This window comes from Colobus angolensis, unplaced genomic scaffold (assembly GCF_000951035.1).
Source record: "Colobus angolensis palliatus isolate OR3802 unplaced genomic scaffold, Cang.pa_1.0 Scaffold27, whole genome shotgun sequence".
Classification (NCBI taxonomy): Eukaryota; Metazoa; Chordata; class Mammalia; order Primates; family Cercopithecidae; genus Colobus; species Colobus angolensis.
This window is the reverse complement of record NW_012115932.1, coordinates 3,705,213-3,727,003: the sequence shown is the minus strand read 5'-3', so window position 1 is coordinate 3,727,003 and position 21,791 is coordinate 3,705,213. Positions and strand designations below refer to the sequence as shown.

The 21,791-nt window shown below is 44.2% G+C and overlaps 1 protein-coding gene and 1 long non-coding RNA gene across 2 annotated transcripts; one reads left to right on the top strand and one right to left on the bottom strand.

The window, feature by feature from the left end:
- The first annotated feature begins 371 nt into the window (after positions 1–371).
- LOC105515784 lies at positions 372–1,465 on the top strand. Its single transcript, XR_001002388.1, has 2 exons — positions 372–717; positions 1,071–1,465. It is a non-coding gene; the product is annotated as an uncharacterized LOC105515784 (long non-coding RNA).
- An 18,994-nt stretch (positions 1,466–20,459) lies between these two features.
- On the bottom strand, positions 20,460–21,666 carry ADRA1B (adrenoceptor alpha 1B). The gene has a single exon (XM_011947825.1). The coding sequence runs from the start codon at positions 21,477–21,479 to the stop codon at positions 20,460–20,462; it is 1,020 nt and encodes a 339-aa protein (XP_011803215.1). The 5' UTR covers positions 21,480–21,666.
- Between the last annotated feature and the right edge of the window lie 125 nt (positions 21,667–21,791).

Below are 21,791 nucleotides of genomic sequence, written 5' to 3'. Positions count from 1 at the left end.
TAACAACCTTGATATAAATGTATTATTATCACTGATAATAAGAGAAGAAGAGAAGAGTCAGCTTCATGTCACACAGCTAGTAAGAGGAAAAGCCTAGGAGAGCACTGAAGTGTGGGCAGCTTTGGCCTCCAGTGGGACAGTGTCATGACCCTGGGGGTTAACAACTTCAGAGGATTGCCTGAGGCCAGGTGAGTCCCAGGACCAGTGACTGAGGGTCACTAAAGACAAACTTGACAGGGCTCACAACTTGGCCTGAGCAGTGCTGATCTCTTTGTGTTCTGTTTTTTTTCATCCTCAGTGGGCAGTGTGATGTCACAGTATGATGTCATCATTAAGAGACTAGGATCTGGGCTAGGCATGGTGGCTCACACCTGTAATCTCAGCACTTTGAGAGGCTGAGGTGGGAGGATCATGAGGTCAGGAGTTCGAGATCAGCTTGGCCAGCATGGTGAAACCCTGTCTCTACTAAAATACAAAAAATTAACAGGGCACGTGGCGTACGCCTGTAGTCCCAGGTACTTGGGAGGCTGAGGCAGGAGAATTGCTTGAACCCAGCAGGCAGAGGTGGCAGTGAACCGAGATCACATCATTGCACTCCAGCCTGAGTGACATGGCAAGACTCCCAAGACTCCATCTCAAAAAAAAAAAAAAAAAGAGGCTAGGATCTGGCAGGAGGCCCACTGAGATTCACATCCTGGTTCCAGCCTTTTTGTGCAGGTATGACCCTGGGCCAGTTGTTTAAACTCCCTAAGCTGTGGTTTTCTCATCTGGAAAGGAGATAATAGCAACTTCCTCATAGTCTTCTGGAAGTTATAGAATATGTGCCAAGCATCTGACACCAGGCAAGTGCCAGTGAGCAGGGCTTCCTCCACATCTGAGCTGGTGTTGGAGTGCTTTGTAGCTACAGTGGGAAAACAGGAAATACACAGGGAACGTGGAGACTGTTCTTATTAGGCCGGGGGTTCTTAAACTTAAGTGTGCATCAGTAGTACCCAGAGGGCTTGGGAAAACCCAGACTGCTTGGGGTGCACCTCCAGTTTCTGATTCAGTTGTTCTGGGATGGGGTCTAGGATTTGTCATCTATAACAAGTTTCTGGGTGATGTCAATGCTGCTGGGCTGAGGACCCCACTTGAAGACCTGCTGGATAAGGCCACTCACAGTGTATGCTCTCTGACAACACAGTCAGCAGCTCCAGGACAGAGTGTTCCAAGTCCACCTGAGCCTGGGGTGAGTCAGAGAAGCAGAGCTCTGGCTGTTTTCCTCTTTCCCATTTTCTACCCTGCCTCTGTGGCTTCTTGAGTCCTTGAGAGCCAGTCAGGGGCCAAAATATTCTCTTAATTTTGATGCCTTATTTACTTATTTATAGCCAGGCCAGTTCCTGGGCCTGCTTAGGTTGAAGGGAATTTTTTTTTTTTTTTTTTTTTGGTGGTTTGAGTAAACTAATTTTGTGGCTAAAAGCACTGATACAATTTGTTTTTCACTGAGAGCAAAGAGAAGTTAGGCTCCAAGTAACAACTTCCAATTAATCTATCAGTCTGGAAGTTTACATTTTTAATAGGCTTATCATTTTGATTTAACAAATGGTATAGACATTGTCAGGCATGCAGAAAAAATAGTGCTTGCTGTCCATCATCCTTTTCATCAAGAAGGCGCAACTCACTGGATACCGGTGAGATAATTTATGTAAAATTGTTTAACATGATGTCTTTCAAAGGACAAATTATAATAATTTATGTTATTGTGTTTACTGAACAAATGTTCATTGAGCCCTTATAAAGTGACAGCATACTTGATGTCAGATTTTCTCCACTTCAACAGCGATTGACATCTTGGGCTGGGTAATTCTTTGTTGTGGGAGCTGTCCTTTGCATTGTAGGATGTTTAGCAGTATACCTGGCCTCTCCCAGTTAATGCCAGTAGCACCCCCCAGTGTGACAATAAAAAATGTCTCCTGACATTGCTAAACGTCCCCTGGGGAAAAATTGCTCTTGGTTGAGAACTACTGGTTTACATGAATAATCTTATTGCATCTTTGCAACACCCAACAAATTAGCTGTTATTTGTTTTATTTTAGAGATGGGAGAAAAGAGGATCAGAGAGTTGAGCAATTTGCTGAAGGCCACACAGGTAGTCAAGAAGCAGGAGTGGAGTTTGAACGCAGGAGTGACAATCCAGAGCCTCAGTCTCGACCACTATTCTTGCTTCTTAAGAGTACACATTTAAGAATGTATAGAAGAGGCTAGGTGCGGTGACTCACACCTGTAATCCCAGCACTTTGGGAGGCTGAGGTCAGGAGTTCGAGACCAGCCTGGCCAACATGGCGAAACCCTGTCTCTACTAAAAATACAAAGCTTAGCTAGGTGTGGTGGTGCATGCCTGTAATCCCAGCTACTAGGGAGGCTGAGGCCTGAGAATCGCTTGAACCCAGGAGGTGAAGATTGCAGTGATCTGAGATTGTGCCATGGTTCTCCAGTCTGGGTGACACAGCGAGACCCTATCTCAAAAGAAAAAAAAAATTGTATAGAAGAAAGTCCACCCAATCACAGACATTGTGGTAATTGCCTTTGGGAAGGAGAGAGGTGAATGAGATGAGGGGTGGGGAGCCTTTTAGATATATTTGTAACATTTTTATTTCTTAAAAGAAGATGTATAGCAAATTCAGCAACATGTTAAATTTGGATGGAGGACTCATGGGTGTCCCAAATTACTTCTTGTACTTTTTGGAATGACTGAAATATCACAAATCTAAATATTGAAACAATTTGAAAAAGAGAGAAACATGACCATAGATGTTAGGCAAAGTCATCTGATTTGTTTTGACCATGTGATCATCATACCTGGCACTCTAAAAAAAACTTTAGTTTTTTACTCTTCTGGCCTTTTTTAACAGAGGATTTTCCCAACTATTCAGTGAGGAGGAACCTGTCTCATTTTTGTTTCCTCAAAACACATAGCCCATTCATAGAATTTGTCATGATCATAATATTAACAGGTACTTAAATATCTCCTCTGAAGTGGATGCCATATTAGAGGCTTCATGTACATTAGTAGTTGACGTTTATGAAATATTTACTAGTGTTTGGCACCTAGCTGAGTCCCTTTCATCCATTTCTTATCTATTCCTCACTACAATTCTTTGAGGTTGATGATTTTGGTCTCGTTTTACAGATGAGTTAACTGGGGCTTAGCAAGCTGAGCAGCAGAGCCAGACAGATATGTCAGATTTCAAAGTTCCTGTTCTTTTTTAGTTTTATTTTTTATTTTTTTTTTGAGATGGAGTCTCTCTCTGTCTCCCAGACTGGAGTGCAGTGGTGCGATCTCGGCTTACTGCAACCTCCACCTCCTGGGTTCAGGTGATGAATTCTCCTGCCTCAGCCTCCTGAGTGGCTGGGATTATAGGTGCCTGCCACCACATCCGGCTAATTTTTGTATTTTTATTAGAGACGTGGTTTCACCGTGTTGGCCAGGCTGGTCTCAAACTCCTGACCTCAAGTGTTCTGCCTGCCTGGGACTCCCAAAGTGTTTGCTAGGAGTATAGGAGTGAGCCACTGCCTGGCCTTCAAGTCCCTATTCTTTCTAGTACAGCAACTGAAGCAGGAGTCATTAAGAGCTAGCAAGGGTGTCTCAGAGAAGAGAAGGTGCCACCCCTCTTCCTCAAGATGAGGGGGTGGGATGACGGTGACAGAGGCAGGTGACAGGAAGCGCTTTCCTGGTCAGATTCTGGGAATCACTTGGTGAGCCCAGGCCTCTGGCTTAGTGGCATTCCCAACGCTGTGGCAAGTGGGTCAAAGTTCACCCAGCCCCTGCCTTGTCCTAGTTGCTGGTTCCAACACCTCTAGATTTAGTAGAGTTTAAAGATAACCCAGCTTCTCCCTCTAGATCAGCAGTTCAAGGGTAGGATTAAATTATGCCTCTGACTGACCAGGGTCCATTGGCTCCCTCTCAAAAGGCCTCCTTCCCTGGCAGAATCTGCTCAAGCGGCCAGCACCTTGCTTCTTGAGTGGTGCTCAATTGAATTTTCAGTTCGTGAGTCTGGCATCTTCCAGGACCAATCCGAATTTTGCAACTAAAATGTGGTGCATATGCATGCCCTGATCTAAATATAGGCTGTCTACTGCATTCCCTCGATCCACACAGGCCCCCACGGTGGGGTGGGGGTGAGCTTAGATGACTAGAGGAATCCTTCCTTATTAACTCATCCTTTGAGTGCCTCCAACTGGATTGTTTTCCTGGGGATGGCAACAGCGTTTTCTTTTATTTTGTTATGGTTTTAAATTGGGATGTCAGTCCTGGAGCCTCGAACCACTGATGTGGACCGTGGTGGACCTGGCAGCCCACCACATGTGAAAGATCAAATCTGTTTATACGTCCTGGCTGACTGCTTTTTTTTCTTAGCTCCTGGATAAAATACACACATTCTGAGGCTGTTGTCTCCTCTGGCTCCTTTGATGGATGGGTGTTGCATCCCAAGAGGGCAGCTAGCTAGCCCTGAACTCTGGGAAACTGACACCAAATTAGCTGGAAGGATTTGAAGCTTTCAAGACATCTTATCACCTCAGGAGGAAGTCACGTAGATGCCTGAAACTTCTTGTGCCTCAGGCAGTGAGAAGCTATCAGCATAAAAACTGGCTTCTTCATCAATGTTGAAACATACTTTGTGGATGTGCAAATTGCTATACCCTTTCCAGAGAGAAATTTGACAATATACATCTGAGGCCTTTCCCGGGAGTCTGCCTTTTGATTTAACCATTCAAAGTGGACTTTATCCCAACAAAATCCTAAAGGGCAAGTACCCTAAAGATATTAAGGAAAAGAATGTGTGCATCAGAATATTTATCACAGTTAAAAACTGAAAACAAATTGCACATCAAGAGGGAATGGATTATTTTAAACATACGAAAAAATGCTTAACCTCATTCACAAAAATTCCACCTGTCAAGTTGGCAAAGATCCAAAAGTTTGATAACAGCTCTTAGTGAAATGTGTGGGCATCCTCAAATGTCAGTTACTGAAATGTAAATTGATATAATCTCTACAGAAGACAATCTGGTAATATTTACAAACATGAAAACATTTACTCAGAATGGTCCACTTACAAGATTTTACAGATATATTTACTCATGTGCAAATTGGTGATGTATAAGAATATTGTTTTGTGGTAACAAAAATTTAAAATAACCTACAATGTCTTTTCATGGAGATCTATCTGAAAAAAAAGAAATACTATGGAGCTACTAAGAATGAAGCTACTTTATTTGGAAACGGAATTTCCATTGAAATTGAAAGAACTTCAAGACACATTGTTCAGTGAAAAAAGCAAAATATAGAACAGTGTTTATGTTATTTCCATTAAAAAGATCATATAAATATATTTCTATATGCATAAAATGTATCTGGAAGTATAAGAAACTGGTAGTAGTAGTTGCCTCCATGGAGGGGAATTGGATGATTGGGGCCAAGGAAGTGAGAGAGACAGACTTTTCACTCCACATTTGTACCTTGTAAAGTGATACCTTATGTGTGTCTTATCTATTGGTGTAAATGGCTTGTTTACATAACTGGATTGGTTAAATACATTATGATACTTTCTATTATGGAATTCAGTGCAGCATTAAAAAGATGGGAAAGGCTGAGCATGGTGATTCATGCTTGTAATCCCAACACTTTGGGAGGCTGAGGCAGGATGATCGCTTGAAGCCAGGAGTTTGAGACCAGCCTGGGCAACATAGGGAGACCACATCTCAACAGAAGAATTTACAAATTAGCTGGGTGTGGTGGTGCACACCTGTGATCCCTGCTACTTGGGAGGATGAAGTAGGGGGATATTGCTTGGGTTCAAGAGTTCAAGACTGCAATGAGCTATGATTGTGCCACTGCACTCTAGCCTGGGTGACAGAGTGATACTCTGACTTTAAAAACAAAAAAGAAAAGAATAAAAGGAAAAACAAAAAAAATGAAAAGACTCAGATTCATTGATATGATAAGAAGTCAGTCAGGATGACTTGCTGATTAGTGAAAAAAGCACTGGGCGATCCAGTTTGTGTGAATACACATAAGAACACACAGAGAAAATTCTGCAAAGTTGCATAGGCAAATATTAAACATGGTTATATCGATGGTGCTATGGTCTGAATGTTTGTCTCTCCCAAAATTAGTATGTTAAACTTAATCCCCGTGCAGTGGTGTTGGTAAGTGGGTCATGTGGAAGGCGAGTAGGTCACCAGGGCAGAACTCTGATGAATGGGATCAGTGTACTTATAAAGGAGGCATTCGAGAGCCTGTTTGCCCCTTCTGCCATGTGAGGACACGTAGAAGTCACCATCTATGAGGGGCAGGTCCTCACCAGACACTGAATGTGCCTGCTTCTTGATCTTGGACTTCCCAACCTCCAGAACTGTGAGCAATAAATTCTGTCGTTTATTGTAAATTACCCAGTCTAAGGTATTTTGTTACAGCATCCTGAATGGACTAAGGCAGGTGATATGATTATGGATGATTTTTCCTTTCTTTTTTATATTTTGCTGTTACATATACATTAGTTTTTGCTACCAAGAAAGAGAAAATTGTTCTCATTTTGAAAAGAATAAAAAATCAACAACTTGACAGCATGAATTTGAACTGGGGGAATGAGCAGGGCTGTAACCAGCAGAGGAAAGGGCTGAAGTCATTTCTTTCTGTTTTTTTTTTTCTAGGTGGGGTCTTACACTGTTGCCCAGGCTCGAGTGCAGTGGTGTGGTTATGGCTCATTGTACCCTTGACTTCCTGGGCTCAAGGGATCCTCCCCACTCAGCCTCCCTAGTAGCTGGGACTACAGGCCCATGCTACCGCATGACGCTAATTTTTATTTTTTATTTATAGGGATGGGGGTCTTCCAATGTTGCCCAGATTGGTCTCGAATTCCTGGGCTCAAGTGATCCTCCCGCTTCAGCCTCTCAAAATGCTGGGATTACAGGCATGAGTCACTGCTCCCAGCGTGGGCCAAAGCAATTTCTAAGCGTTCCAGATCTGGTAATCACAGAGCAGGAGATATATACATATATATAGACGTATCTATCTCTATCTATCTATCTATCTATCTATCTATCTATCTATCTATCTCATATGCATGTTAAATTAGATTGAAAATGACTAAGAACAACAATCTTTTTGTTTTTAGCCATTGATAGTTTTTCTCCTAAAATTTTAAAAATGTTTAGTAGTCCCCACTGTAATTCTGTTGAAACCCAATTTACATTCTATCACATTTTCTTAATTTGATGTTCTTAATCACAAATAGAATATTTGCTTATTGCAACATGTAAAATAATACAGAGGTTATAAAAAAGCTAATAACCTAGTCCTCCTCACTCCATCCTACCCCTTGAGGTAACTAAACTAATAAATAGCTTTTAAAAATTGGGTTAGACATTACTCTATAACTTGCTTTTTTTAACTTAGCTATCATGAGCAACTCGCCTAACTAATAGATTAGTAGATGTAGATCTAACCTATTTGTTTTGTTTGTTTGTTTGTTCGTTTTTGAGACGGAGCCTCACTCTGTCACCTAGGTTGGCGTGCAGTGGCATGATCTCAGCTCACTGCAACTTCTGCCTCCCAGATTCAAGCAATTCTCTGGCTAATTTTTATATTTTTAGTAGAGAAGTTGTTTCGCCATGTTGGCCAAGCTTGTCTCGAACTCCTGACCTCAGGTAATCCATCTGTCTCAGCCTCCCAAAGTGCTGGGATTACAGGCATGAGCCACTGTGCCCGGCCTAACCTATTTGTTTTAACACCACTGTGCATTTTAGTATATTTAAAATTTTTTATTACACACAATCAAGTTAAACCTAAAATACCAAATTTTCCTTGCCCCAGCCACTACATTTCTAGGAATTTATCCTCAATATGTAGGCACAGACATATATACAAGAATATTCATTCAACATTGTTTGTAGTAAAAGACCAAAAATAACCTAAATGTCAATCAACTGGGAAATTAATAAGTAAAATAGGACACTTCGTATAATGGATTATTATGCAGCCATGAAAACCAGCAGTAACTCTATGCATTCTGACATAGAACTATGTCTAAGATACGCCATGCTGTTGAGTGAAAAATGAAACTTTCACAGAAGTGTTTCTAAAATGACACCATGAATCAAAATAGAGTGAAAACACACATATTCTACATGCAAAAACACTCAAACATACACATACACATATGGATATGTATGCTTACAAATAAATAAGACTATTTTGGAAAGCATACACAATCTGGTAACAATCTTTACTTCAGGGGAAAAAATACTAGACTGTTGGGTGTGAATGTGGGGTAGGTAAGAGCAGAAGAATTTTTTCATTTTTTTTTTCTGATTCAAATAAGAATCTATGCATCATTAAAAAATAAACTAGTTGATTTTTAAAAATTGCTACAAGTAATCATGCAAAATAGTTACAAGGCATGATGGCACGGTCCAGGTTCCCTGTGGTCCTAAGTCTAAAAACAGGCATTCTTTATAAAACATTGTACAGAAAAAAAGTATAGAAATTCTCATATCCTGAAGTACATCTTTGTAATGTCCCAAGGCAGGGTTCTTATTCTGGAGTTAGAGGGTCCATGAACTCGGGTGAGAAAAAAACCCTCTTAAAAAAAAAATACAAAAAACAAAAAAAACCCAAACTAACCTTTTGCGGAAAGTTTGCATTTCCTTTGATAGGAATGTAGGCAAGCAGCCACACTAGAGTCAGCAGGATTTGTCACCATTAGAAATCAGGTTTGTGATATCACATTACATTTGTTGCAGATAATCTTGAAATATTTCCACTTGTCAGTACTTCAAAATTATAGTAGTTATTTATTTGACTTGCTGCTAGATCTTGTTTAATATGTTAAAGGACATTTTTTACTCTATAATAAATTTGTTTTTTCAACATTATAACTGTATTTCAATATAATTGGTTTTCTTTGAAATCCTATATCTTTTATCTGATGTGTTGACTGTAAGAAGGGGCTTCATCAGATTGCCAAAGGGGTCCGCAAAACAATGAAGCCAAGGAACCTTGGTGTTAAGGTATATGCTAAAGGGCTGGGGACAAGGAACCACAAATGGGCGCTGTGGGAAGTGTCCCTAGAAGCTGGGAGAAGGGATCCTACCGCTTCCTCTTGATGCCGGGGGCTGATTAATGGCCTGAATATATGAATCGGAGATGTAATTTTTTGTTGCTGTTCCAGTTGGTGGATTCTCCTCCTCCCCAACCAGCTGCCTCCCTGGATCTCCGCCCGGCCGGTGCTGGTGGTGTGAGCCCTGGGGCTGATGCCTGCGAATGACAGTGAGCCCGGCTTGCCCTTGGTCCCATTTTAACCTCCTTTTGGGGCACAGCCAGGGTGCTAAGCTCAGCCTCTAAGCAATGCATGTTAGCCTGGCAGGAAACTCTATCTTGAAGAATTTCAAAAAGTGTGCAAAACTAAGCCCCAAATTCATCCAAGCAGGAGATAGAAAGCTTAGGAGGGAGCAAGACACTGTGGGCAGACACCCTTGGAAAAAATTAAACGGGGCTCTAGGAGGAATGGGCCACTTGCATGTGCTAGAACATTCTGTTTCTGAACATTTTGAACTGAACTGCTCATTGGTGCAACTTTTATAGCACAATTCCTGCACTCGCACCAGAGAGGGGCACTTGAGTGTTCAAAGGGTGGTCAGATGAGCTGCGGGTGGGTGTGGCCAGGAGTGTGCTGTTGATAGAGTCCTAAGAGCAGAGCCTGCCAGTGTTGACAGATTCTACTGTATTCTGAGCTGACTCATGTGCTGTCATGCCAGGAGGGGTGATGATGGCTGGGGTGAAGAAAGCCCTCCGCCTGCACTGATTCCAGCCTCACAAGTCCTTAAAACACAGCTCACTTTCCTTTTCCTCCCCCAAATCTTATTTCAGCCCACTCTTCTTTCTGTCTCCTCTGCATTCTGGAGGCACCCATCATTCGGATGGCACCACTTAGCTTGTGCTGAAATTGATCCATTCCTTCATTTAATCATTTATTCCCTAAGTATTTAGTGCTGGCCAGCCATAGATTCAAATCCCAGCTCAGCCACTCACTTGTATCATCAGGGCAAGTAAAATAAATGAACACTTTTAAAAAAATTTCAAACCCACATTTACAAAACTCCTGCTTCCCACAAAATACACACATGGTAAGTCACATTTTTCCTTCTTAAATGGATGATGACTTTGCTCTCTCATCATGAATCTTTCTCTGGACTGTTGAGGCTGTTAGTGCCAGTTTCTCTTTCCTCTCCATCTCAGGCTCTGGAATGAAACTGGGGTACTATTGGATGTCCACACTATAAACACCCTTATTCCAGGTTTTAAAACGGAGACATTTTTATTGTTCAAATTGAGACACTTTTGAAAATAAGAAAGGATTATTATGATAATTATAATTATGCTTTGATAATAGGCATAAAAGGAGACCATCTCAGTGAAATGGGACATATGGTCACCCCATTACAGAACAGTGATATATTACCCAACAGAAAGACCCAGTGTGTCTTCAGAGCATTCACAAAGCTGGGGCACCGGTATTTTTGGTGAAATAATCTGATATTAAAGAAATCAAAGTTACCTGCATGGAAAGAATCAGAATATTGTTGGCCTTCCTTACATTTATTTTAGGGCTCTATGCATATATATGTGTTTGTGTGTGTGTGTGTGTGTGTGTGTGTGTGTGCATGTTTTAATTTATAATTTTATTATTCCCTTTTCAATACGTTAGGCCTTTAGAGGTCTCTATCTGGCTCTGCTATAAAGTCACTGGAATAGTTTTCTCTTTTCCTGCTTCTGCAGGGACCAACTCTGACTATATCCCTCTCAGAGGTGAGAGGCAAGTGACCAGGGCTAGTAGGGTGAGGGAATGTGTGAGGGCCAATTGGCAATGGGACAGTCTCCGCCAGAGGCAGGTGGAATGGCAGTCTTTTAATAAATAATGAAGAGGCCGTCCATTTTCAAGATCCTACCTTGTGTCCACATGGGTCTTCACCTAGCCATTCCCTCTTCACTGGCTTCATTACCAGGTCCAGATCAGCGTTTTGGTTTTAGAATATGAGTCTATGACAGTCTGTTTGTAATGAACTTGTGGTAGTTTCAAGGAATGTGACAAGCCACTTAACCCCTCTAAGCCCATTTCCTTATTTGTTTACCTATTAATTTAATTTCTTTGAGGTGGAGTTTTGCTTTGTCTGCCAGGCTGGAGTGTAGTGGTACAATCTTGGCTCACTGTAACCTCCGCCTCCCAGGTTCAAGTGATTCTCCTCCCTCAGCCTCCTGAGTATCTGGGATTACAGGTGCCGCTACCATGCCCGGATAATTTTTATATTTTTAATAGAGACAGGGTTTCACCATGTTGGCCAGCTTGGTCTCGAACTCCCGACCTCAGGTGATCCATCCACCTTGGCCTCCCAAAGTGCTGGGATTACAGGTTTGAGTCACCACGGCTGGCCAATGGGGCCTTATTTATAAAATGGGCAAAGCGTGAATACCTATCTGATGGGCCGTGGGAGGTTCAAGTACTAGAAGAAGTCTGGTACACACTGTGTGAATCCTATTGGTCATTGCTAATTTTTTTTTTTTTTTTTGAGACAGAGTCTCACTCTGTCACCCAGGTTGGAGTGTAGTGGCACAATCTCTGCTCACTGCAAGCTGTGCCCCGTGGGTTCACGCCATTCTCCTGCCTCAGCCTCCTGAGTAGCTGGGACTACAGGCGCCCACCACCACGCCTGGCTAATTTTTTTGTATATTTAGTAGAGACAGGGTTTCACCTTGTTAGCCAGGATGGTCTCGATCTCCTGACCGCATGATCCACTCGCCTCGGCCTCCCAAAGTGCTGGGATTACAGGCGTGAGCCACCGTGCCCGGCTGGTCATTGCTATTTTTATGGAGTTTACTATGTGCACATCCCTGGGCATGAAGGACAAGAAGACAATTTGAACTTGGACCCTGCAAAGGTTTGCAGCCTGGCAGTGCTGCAGAAGTTGTGCACATCAGCCTTTATCCCCAGAGAGAAATGTGACAAGCACCACAAACCAGGGATAAAGGGAGTGATTACTGATGAGGAAAAGGGTGGGATCCAGGAAGACCTCGCGAAAAAGGTGTCAACAGAACCACATGTTTACAGACGAGCAGGAATTGGATATTCAGAGGGTATGAGAAACACACTGGTGGGAGAGGGAACAGATGCACAGAAAAAAGAAAATGCAAAGTGTATTTGGGAAGTGGCAAATAATTTTCAATTGAGTGCACTCTTAATTCTTCTTCTGGGCTCTGTGCTATTCATTCATTCATTCAGCTTGTGTTAGGCAGAGATTTGGTCACTGCTTAGAAGACGTTCACAGTAGGTAGAGGAGAAAGAGCAGTCAGGAGGTAGCTGGAGAGAGCCCTGAGAAAAGTAGCCTTAGGGCTTCCCTCTTCATGGGACCTTATGCGGCCTCAGCAGGGGCCCTGCAATGCCCCCGCCATGGCCACACAAAGTTTTCAAAAGTAAGGTGTATTAATGAAATTGGTTATTCCCCTTATTTAAATATTATTCCCATTTCTCCTTATGTAGGTGGTTAATATAGGGGCCATGGACATTTTTGGGAACCAGCTAAGAGCCGAGTTAAGATCGATTTTGTTTGGGTTCTGTTGAATATACGTATGTGGTTTACAGTCTTTTCTTTCTGTGTAGCTAGGTCACCACTCGCCACAGGAACTGCAAAGTGAAAAAACAGCTTCTAGAAATACTCTCTTGCCAACGATGCCAACTCACCTGATCTTGTGGCATCAAGAGGCAGGACCAGAGGCAGATTCATGATGGAAGAGTGTCCCCATGGTGCTGGCACCACACGTAGGTGGGTGGGTGGTGGTGAATCCAGGTCTGAAATGTATGCAGCCAGAAACTAAACTGTAAAAAAGTGCTCTAAATTTTATGTGTTTATCCAAATTTGATAAAAATCTGAAAAATGTATGTGACATTACCCATAAGTTGTGAAGCTGAAAAAAGTCTTCTAAAGCATCAATAATACAAGAGAAATTTTAACTTATCTTGCTAGAGGAACGACCCAATTATTTTTATCTTCTTTATGGTCTCACCAGGATACGGTGCCTCTTGGTTGCTGAATGATGGGCAGCCACATGCTTTTTCTTTCCTCCTTCTCAGAATAAACTCTGGCTTCCCCAGTTTCCTTCCTGTGCTTCCTTAAATCAGGCTCAGAGCCCCACTTCTAGGAGAGCTCCAAAGATGAACCCATCTGACTGCCTGCATTAGTGTCCATGTTCTATCACTGATCAGCTGGGTAACCTGAGGAAAATCACTCAATCTCTCTGAGCTTCTGTTTCCTCATCTGTAAAATGGGGACAATACCAGCGCCCACTTCACAATCCTGTGGACAGGTATGAATAAGGGAATACAGAGAAAGCACCCCTACCCAGCATGGAGAGCACAGTAAGCCTGGCATTCAATGAGACCTAATAAATGGTAGCTATTAGTATTACTATTATCAAATGTGGTTAGGAAGCACAGTGACTGCAGAAACATTCTGCAGATATGGCAGGAAGCAATTTCCCACTGCTTCCCGGCAGACATCAGTTATTTTTACTAGCCACACACACACTCAGGTAAAGGCATTTCCTACATAACATATCTTAATAGGCTCATCCATGATGGCACTGTAGCTACACACACATCTGCTGGCATTTCTGTGAGCCGTTTTGCTCCAGCAGGGGTGGGTGCCTCTATGATGGGCCCCACCATCCTGTCGGACCTGGCAGGTATAGCTCTGCACACATCATTCTTCCCCTCCCTGCCCCTCTGCCCCAGACCGCCGAATCTCACAGCAAAGCTGAGGCTAACGCATTCACCCAGCCCTCCTTCCTTCTCTCTTGCCCTCACTTCTTTCCTTCCTCCCGTTTTCCTCACAAATATTTCTTGTGTCTAGCCGCCATGGTGTCTTCTATAATTCCAAGACTTTAGGAGACTCAGTAAAGTTTGAAAAAAATTTCTGAAAGGGACTGACATAGGGTACTAACTTCTAATTTTGCCAAGTAAGATATCAACACACACACACACATACATGCACACACATACACACACACACAAACGCACACTGTTGCCACTAATTACCATCGTTCCATCAAAGAAGTGCTATTTCAGTGTCCCCAAATAGAAAAGACACAGTCTTTAGAAGAAAAAGACAATCGTTTATATGACATACATTTATTTTTTAAAGGAACACAGCATTTTCCTAACTTTTTTTCTGATTCGTCATAAGCCAGTAAAATCTCTGGGTGCCAGATCTCAGATAAATGTTGGAGAAGAAGTTTACTGACAACAGGAATAATATAATGAATGTTTATTGAGTGCCAAATGTGGTATTTGATAGACTCTACCATTTACTAACTGTGTGATCTTGGGCAAGGTACTGAACCTCTCTGAACTCTAGTTCCCTCACCTGTAAAGACAGGGATGACGATGCTTGCTCTGCAAAGCCTTCCAGGGGTTTCTAGGCATGGGGAGGACTTGTGTGGTGCTGGCTGCGCAACAGTCACCAGGGAAACTTGTTAAAACTAAGATTCTTGGCACTACAAGGAGAGAATCTGATGCAAGAGATCTACAATGGGGCCTATGCCTTTAAAAACAGCCCCCTCCTTCAGACGTTTCTGATGAATAGCTAGGTTTGGGTTGCTCACAGCCCCTGACTTTTGAGTTGGACCTGTCTACTTGACTTACGTGTGTGGCAGATTGTTCCTAGCATGGTGTGTTCAGAGGAAAATCTTGGGAGGTATCTTGTTTGCTGTGTTCAGCCTCCCCACTCCCACTCTGTTCCCCTTCTCAACAAATGGTACCTCCATGTACTTAGAAACCCCAGGGTTATTCTGAACACATTTCCTCTCTCACGGACTCTCCTATGCTGTCACCAACCCATCCCCAGGTCCTTGAAGCTGTCTGCTTCTCCACCTCCACTGCCCAGCCTGGTCTAGGTCATCATCATCTCTCACTGCCACTGCAAAGCCTCCTACCTGTCTCGTCTGAAGTGTATGCTCCACACAGTGGCTGCAGTCACTTTTAAAAGATGTGATTCAGACAGTGTCTTTCATCTGCTTCAAACCCTGCTGTAGTGGCCAACGCACTTAAGATAAAAATCTAAAGTCCTTAATGTGGCCTAAAAGCCCATGCATGGCCCGGCCTCTGCCCACGCCTCTGGCCCTGACACACACCTGCCTCCCTTCTAATTTTCTGGGTTCTGTTAGTTCTCCACTCTCTCTGGCCTCAGGATTTTCAAGTGTGCCCCTCCTCCTGCCCACACCTTTCTTCCTCTATCAGCCACCTTCACTGAATTAGCTTCTCCACACTGTTGAGAGTTCTACTTAAATGTCACTGCCTCAGGGACCTGTGATGTACTAACCCCTGTTTTAGAATTCTAGCAGCATCATACTCCTTTTCTTCAAGTCACTTATTGCAATTTATGTTCATGTTTGTTTGTGCATGTGTGTTTTTCAATATATCTGTGCTCCCCACTAGAGCCAAATTCTAAGAAATGTAACTATTTTGCTCACCATTATATCGTCAGTGTAATGCCTGGACATGGTACCCACTGAATAGATACATATTTATTCGTTGAATGGATGAATGAGTAAAGATGTGAACCCACATCACCAGAAGGGCAAGGTCTCTCCCACTTTTTCTTTCTGGTTGGGGTGACTGACAAAATGTCTAATCCTGAGAGACCCTTGTCATGCACAGTACAGGAGAACATCGAGCCCTGAGCTAGAACATGGATGACCCACCCTGATATGTCATGGGTTGGTTATTTTTTCAGGAGTGAGCAGGCAGTGGAAGAAAGGCAGGTTTTGCAACAGAAGCATCATTACTAGTTCTTGACAGTGTGGTTCTGGGTTTCCTGGAGAATATGTGCTATAAAACAGGTTGCTAAAAGACAGCAAAAGGGCAAGGCATTTCCTTGGTGTGGTGGAACAGGTATGGGTCTGTTCTGACAGTCCTGGATTCAACTTTTGGCCCTATCACTTACTTGGTGTGTGACCTTGGACAGGAAGTTTTACCTCTCTGAGCTTCAGTATATCCATCCATAAAAAAGGAGCAGTTACTTTTGCCTGTTGGGGTAGCTGTGAGGATTAATGAGATAATGTCTGTAGGAGGCCTAGCAGAATGTCTGGTACATAGTGTGTATCCAATACTGAATACAATCTCACCAGGCTGTAAGCCTCCTTCAATCAGGGGCCATGTTTGTTTTTGGCTTGATAACCCAGTATCTGGTGCAGTGCCTGGCATGTAGTAGATGCTTTAGGAAGTCCTTATTAGTGATTTAATACATGGTCAAATGGGTTTTACTTTAGCAGGATTTCCCTCTTCCAGGAAGGATTCCCGTGTGTAAAAACTTCCCCCTTGCCAAGTACTCAAACCAATTGATTTCCTTGTGGGCAACTCAAATCCATGTGTTTTGAAGTCTCAGAGCTGGAAGATGAATGCGTGTTTGTGGGGGTGGCTCTGTCTTGAGTCATCTCTGAGACCCTTATGCTTGCAGAAGGTGGAAATTTGTCAGCCCCCATTTGAATGAAAGGGCTGGAGGATCAAATCAATGGAGAGAGGGATTCCTATTTTGTTCCAATACTATAGAGAACACAACTGTTTCTTTGAAATTGACCTTCATTTATTTGTAGGGGAAAGCAGTTAGTTCAATAATGGCTTCCTGGTGCCTTCCAGCATTTTAAAAGACAGAAGAAAGATTTGGAGCAAGGCAAGGTTCCAGTGTTTTCTAAACAACTCACTAAGCCCAGCTACTGGTTGGCTGCCGAGCACTTCCTGCTACCGGCCCTGCATCCCCCAACTTCCCCTGCTGCTGCAGTGCACATCCTCAATAGCTCAGTCACTTCTTGAGACCCTGACCAGGCCTTCCCCAGGTGGGCTGGAAGTTAGTCTTCATTCTAATGCTTGGCAGCTGAAGATTCTCTGACATCTTGCAAATGGCTCATGGAGTAAGAAACACTGCTATATTCTATTTCAATTATTTCCTGTCCCTCCCTGGCCTGTTTCCAGGGGCCAAATAAAGAGGTCCTTGTTTGGTGGAGTCCATCCCTGCTCCTGAGTAAGTGAGCACTGGTCCCTGGTCCAACTTGGTCTGAGGCCACAGGGAAAGGGTGGGGAGGACATGGGGGAGGGTGTCCCAGGTGGGGAGAGGGCGGGAGGGGACAAGAGGCCCTGCTCTGCAGGCATCCCAACCCTGCTCCCAGAAATAAAAATAAGAGATGAAGAGAAACAAATGAGGCCCCTGAACAGGATCCTGTAGGGGGCACAGCTATTTTCCCTCCTTCCTGGGAGAAATCCCAACCCTTCTCTCCTATGGAGAAAACAAACACAGCTATGGAAATCTTGTGCCATCCTGGCACCTGAAAGTCTATCACCAATTGGAAGTTGCTCCTACCTGCACTTCTCCCTTTGCCAAACACAGTCCTCTCCCACATCTGCTTCCTCCCCTTATGAGTGAAAAGGTTTTCATGGAAAATTTAGAATTTGGAACCTTCTTCAGATTCCAAAGAAGTTATTGTTCTGTATCATGCTACTTTTGCTTGGGTGTTATTTCAACTCAGAGGAAGTAGAAACCTACATCTCTATTTTGCTGGAATGCTCTTCCTGAATCATTAAGAAAACAGTAATTAAGTACCCTCTTTGTTTGAAGCTCTTGAGTACTTTTTGAAGCCCATCCCAAACCCAAGTCCTAGAGTCTACATTCCCCACCTTATCCGTTTGGTTTTCAGGGAAGAAGGATGTTGATGGGGTTGGCTCAGGGACAAATCATTGGAAGATCTCTGGGAGATCATCGCATGATAGTCGGAAAGTTTTCACTGCCAGAAGAGAAACAAGATAGCATCAGGGTGGCAAGAACCTCTCACTTTCTATTGTGTGGAAGCTCAGGACCTGAGATGCTAGGGGGACAAGGTCTCAGAAAGGCACAGACAGGAAGGAGAGAGACGATGGGGGTAATATGAGTGAGGAGAAACTGAGGGTGGGCTTGATGACTTAAAAAGCAAGACCCAGAGAGAAGCCACATCATCTCACACTACGATGTGGCCGGGAAAGGTCTGAGATTGGCAGCATTTAAAACCCTGGCTTCCAGGGTACTGGGGCCTGAAGGAAACGGAGACATTTTCTGGTCAGTGATTCTCAAAGCCTGGTCTGTGGACTACCTCTTCAGAATCATCTGGTGGGCTGATTACACCTTCAGATTCCTGGGATCCTTCTGACTTACTGAATCCTATTCACTGGGGTTTTGGCCCAGGCAGCTACCATTGTTTATTAAGTTTCATAGGTGATTCTAATAGTTATCAAAGTTTGAGATCCCTTAAGCTGATTCAATCCCCTCGTTCTCCAGATGTGAGACCTGAAGCCCAGAGAAGCAAAGCAACAAGCCTAGGGCCATAGAGCTAATTGATGGCAAAGCTCAAATGGGAACTCTGTTGCTCCTAATCACCGGAGCTGTGTTCTTCCCATTTCAATATGCTGGAAGCCTTCTTACCTGTTTGGAGCTATTTCCCCTGCCCCTAAAAGCCAAAGTCTGCACTTTTGATACATTCGTGCATCCCACTGAGGCCTTCTCCTTCCTGAGCATGCCCTGGTCACAGCCTCTGCAGGCTGGAGAGCAGGGGCAAAGGAAGAAAGGAGAAAGACTCAGTTCTCTTCCAAGACTTTAGTAACAGGTGTGGGATTGGCAAATGAGTAGAGAAAGAGAAAAGACACAGTTATACTGAAGGGGAGATTGGGGTTTGGTTTGTACTGCTCATAGCTAACTTACATTGAGCATCTGCTATATACCAGATACTGTGCTAAGTCCTTCCTATACATTAGTGCAAAATCCATGGAGCAAATATTAATTAGCCCCATTTTGTAGATGAAGAAACTGAGGCTCATACAGGAGTAGTCATTTGGCCAAGGTCATATGGCTAATGAGAGGCCAAATCACCTCCATCAGCTCCATGTACAGCCATGATCTTTGTAATGGCCCAATGCTGTGTGAACTGTCATCCATTGTAAACCCAACAAGCCTGCAAAACAACCCTGAGACATTGGGAAAGAAAAGCAAGCTTCCCTGCAATGGTATGTGATCACACCTGGGGAGCAGAACTTTTTCAAACACTTTCCACTTAACACTAACCACTGAAAATATTTCTGAAAGGCATTAGCCTGCAGGCTTTAGAAAAGATGACATGGAGAAAAGGTTAGACGGCTTTTGAAAATCTTTTCCTTTTTTTCTTTCTTTTTAAATGGAAACGTGATATCCGTTTGCTTCCTTTCCATTTGCCTTTTTCTCTTGAAAGCATTGTGTCTTCAGAATTTATAGCTGCTTGAGGGATTTGGTTATATTTGGGTCTGACCTGAGACTCTGGTGTGATTGTAGGCATATGTGGTCCGTGGCATGTAGCAGCTGTTACCGCTCCTGATATCATGGCACATGACTGTGTCATGATAACCTCCCTCCCTTCATTTTCTGTAGGGTCCCCCAGGGATAGGAGAAGGAATCAAAGCAGATCAGTGCCTCAGAGGAAGGACAAGGGTTTCCCGGGCCATGTGGACAGCATGTGATGGATGCCCCCTTTTAGGGCTTACCTGCTAACCAGACCTTGACTTCTTCCTTAGAAAACATCAGGTAACCTTTTGAACAATTCAGTTAGTAGGACCACCAAACAAAAAGAAGATGAACACATTTTCATAAGAGGGGGAGGACGCACTGAATTCCATCTTACCAGGATTTGGTGTCTGTCAGCTAAGGCGAGGGGCAACTATAAATTGATTCTGGGCATTCCATAAATCACCAGAGTTAGAAATATTTTTGGGTAAAAACTAAAAATGTGTGACCCTCTAGTCATCTTCTCTTTCATATCTCAAGCTTTCAATAACTTAAAGTCTGCTTGGGGCTGTGTGACTGTAAAATGCTCGTATTAACTGATAATGAACGTAGTATATCTGGGTGATAGCTGTCAGTGAAGAGGGGAGGGAGAGAATGCAGCCTCTGCAAAGCTCTTGAGAAGCGTGGCTTCTGCACTAGCCCTGGAAATGCTGAATGAATGCTGCCTTTCTGTGTACGAGCTGCCTCCCTGCTTCCCAAATGCCGCATCTGCAGTAACTACAAACTATTTTGTATGCTGCATTAGTGACGCTGCCTTAGCCGACACATCATTACTACTGAAATAACGCCGAAGTGATATTCAAGTCCAGTGTCCTTTTTAATTATTAAACCGAGGCTGTTGAGTGAGTCATTCCCCATACCAGATTTTCCTTCTGTGGTTCTATTTCTAGAAGCTAGTACCTTAGCGTGTTCTACTAACACCTGAGTTGGTTTTTAGCCAGCTCCCCAATCTGCAAAGCCTTTGCAGAACAAACAACATTATTCAATCTCCAAACACGCACAGACTGCATAAGAAACAAAACCCACAAAAAACTTTAGAGTAAGCTCATCAGTAAACCCAAGGTCCAAAAATGCCCAGTTCCCCTCCTGCTAGTCCCCAACTTACCAAGCGGTAGAGCGATGAAGAAGGGTAGCCAGCACAAGATGAACATACCGACCACAATGCCCAACGTCTTAGCTGCTTTCTTTTCCCTGGAGAACTTAAAAAGTTTGACAGCTATGGAACTCCTGGGGTTGTGGCCCTTGGCCTTGGTACTGCTGAGGGTGTCCTCGTGAAAGTTCTTGGAGTGGATCCTCAGGGTCAGCTCCTTGGAGTTGGACATCTCCTTCATGACTCCCGCCTCCAGGTTCTTGGTGGTTCTCTTGGCCACTATATAGACACGGCAGTACATGACTAGAATGACCGCCAGAGGGATGTAGAAGGAGCCCAGGGAGGAGAAGAGGGCATAGAAGGGTTCTTCAGTGACCCCACACTCCTTATCATCGTTGGGTGCGGGCTCCTTCCACCCAAGGAGAGGCCCGATGGAGATGACGGTGGACAAGACCCAGACACTGAGCAGCGCCAAGATGGCCTTCCTCCGGGTGACCAGCGTGGGGTACTGCAGAGAGTAGCGCACCCCGATGTAGCGATCGATGGAGATGGCACACAGGCTCAGAATGGACGCTGTACAGCACAGGACATCCACGGCTGCCCAGATGTCACAGAAGATCCGCCCCAGCACCCAGTAGCCGAGCACCTCTAGGGCCGCTGAGAAGGGCAGGACGGTGAAGCTCAACAGCAGGTCGGCCATGGCCAGGTTGACGATGAAGTAGTTGGTGGGTGTCCGCAGGTGCCGGTTGCAGGCCACAGACAAGATGACTAGGATGTTGCCCACGATGGCAAAGAGGATGAAGGCGCCCAGCACCAGGCCCACAGAGATGGCCCTGGTGATGTCCAGCTGGGGCAGTGTGGAGTTGCTCGAGGTCTGGTTGGGGCCAGTGAAGTTGGCATTTTTCAACTCTCCCCAGTGGGCAGGTGCTGATGTGTTGTGGCCGGTGTCCAGATCGGGATTCATCTTAGAGTTCGCCCTCCATAGCCAGGGGGATGATTAGGCTCGGAAGGGCTGCGGCGAAGGCTCCTCAGCTGCCCTGAAACTTTGCTTCCCCCGTGGTCTTCTTCCTAGAGGCGCCCTCCTGGCGTGGAGTCATCTCCCCCGGGCAGCCCAGCCCGGCAGCACGTCTCCTGCCTGCACCGAGCCGCGCGCTCGCCTGTCAGAGGGAGGAGGAGGAGAGAGAGGGTACGAGGCGGCAGCTCCAAGTTTAATGGTCCACGTCAGGCGCGCCGAGCCGGGCTCGCGGGGGAGCGGCGGGGAGGAGGGGGCGGCAGG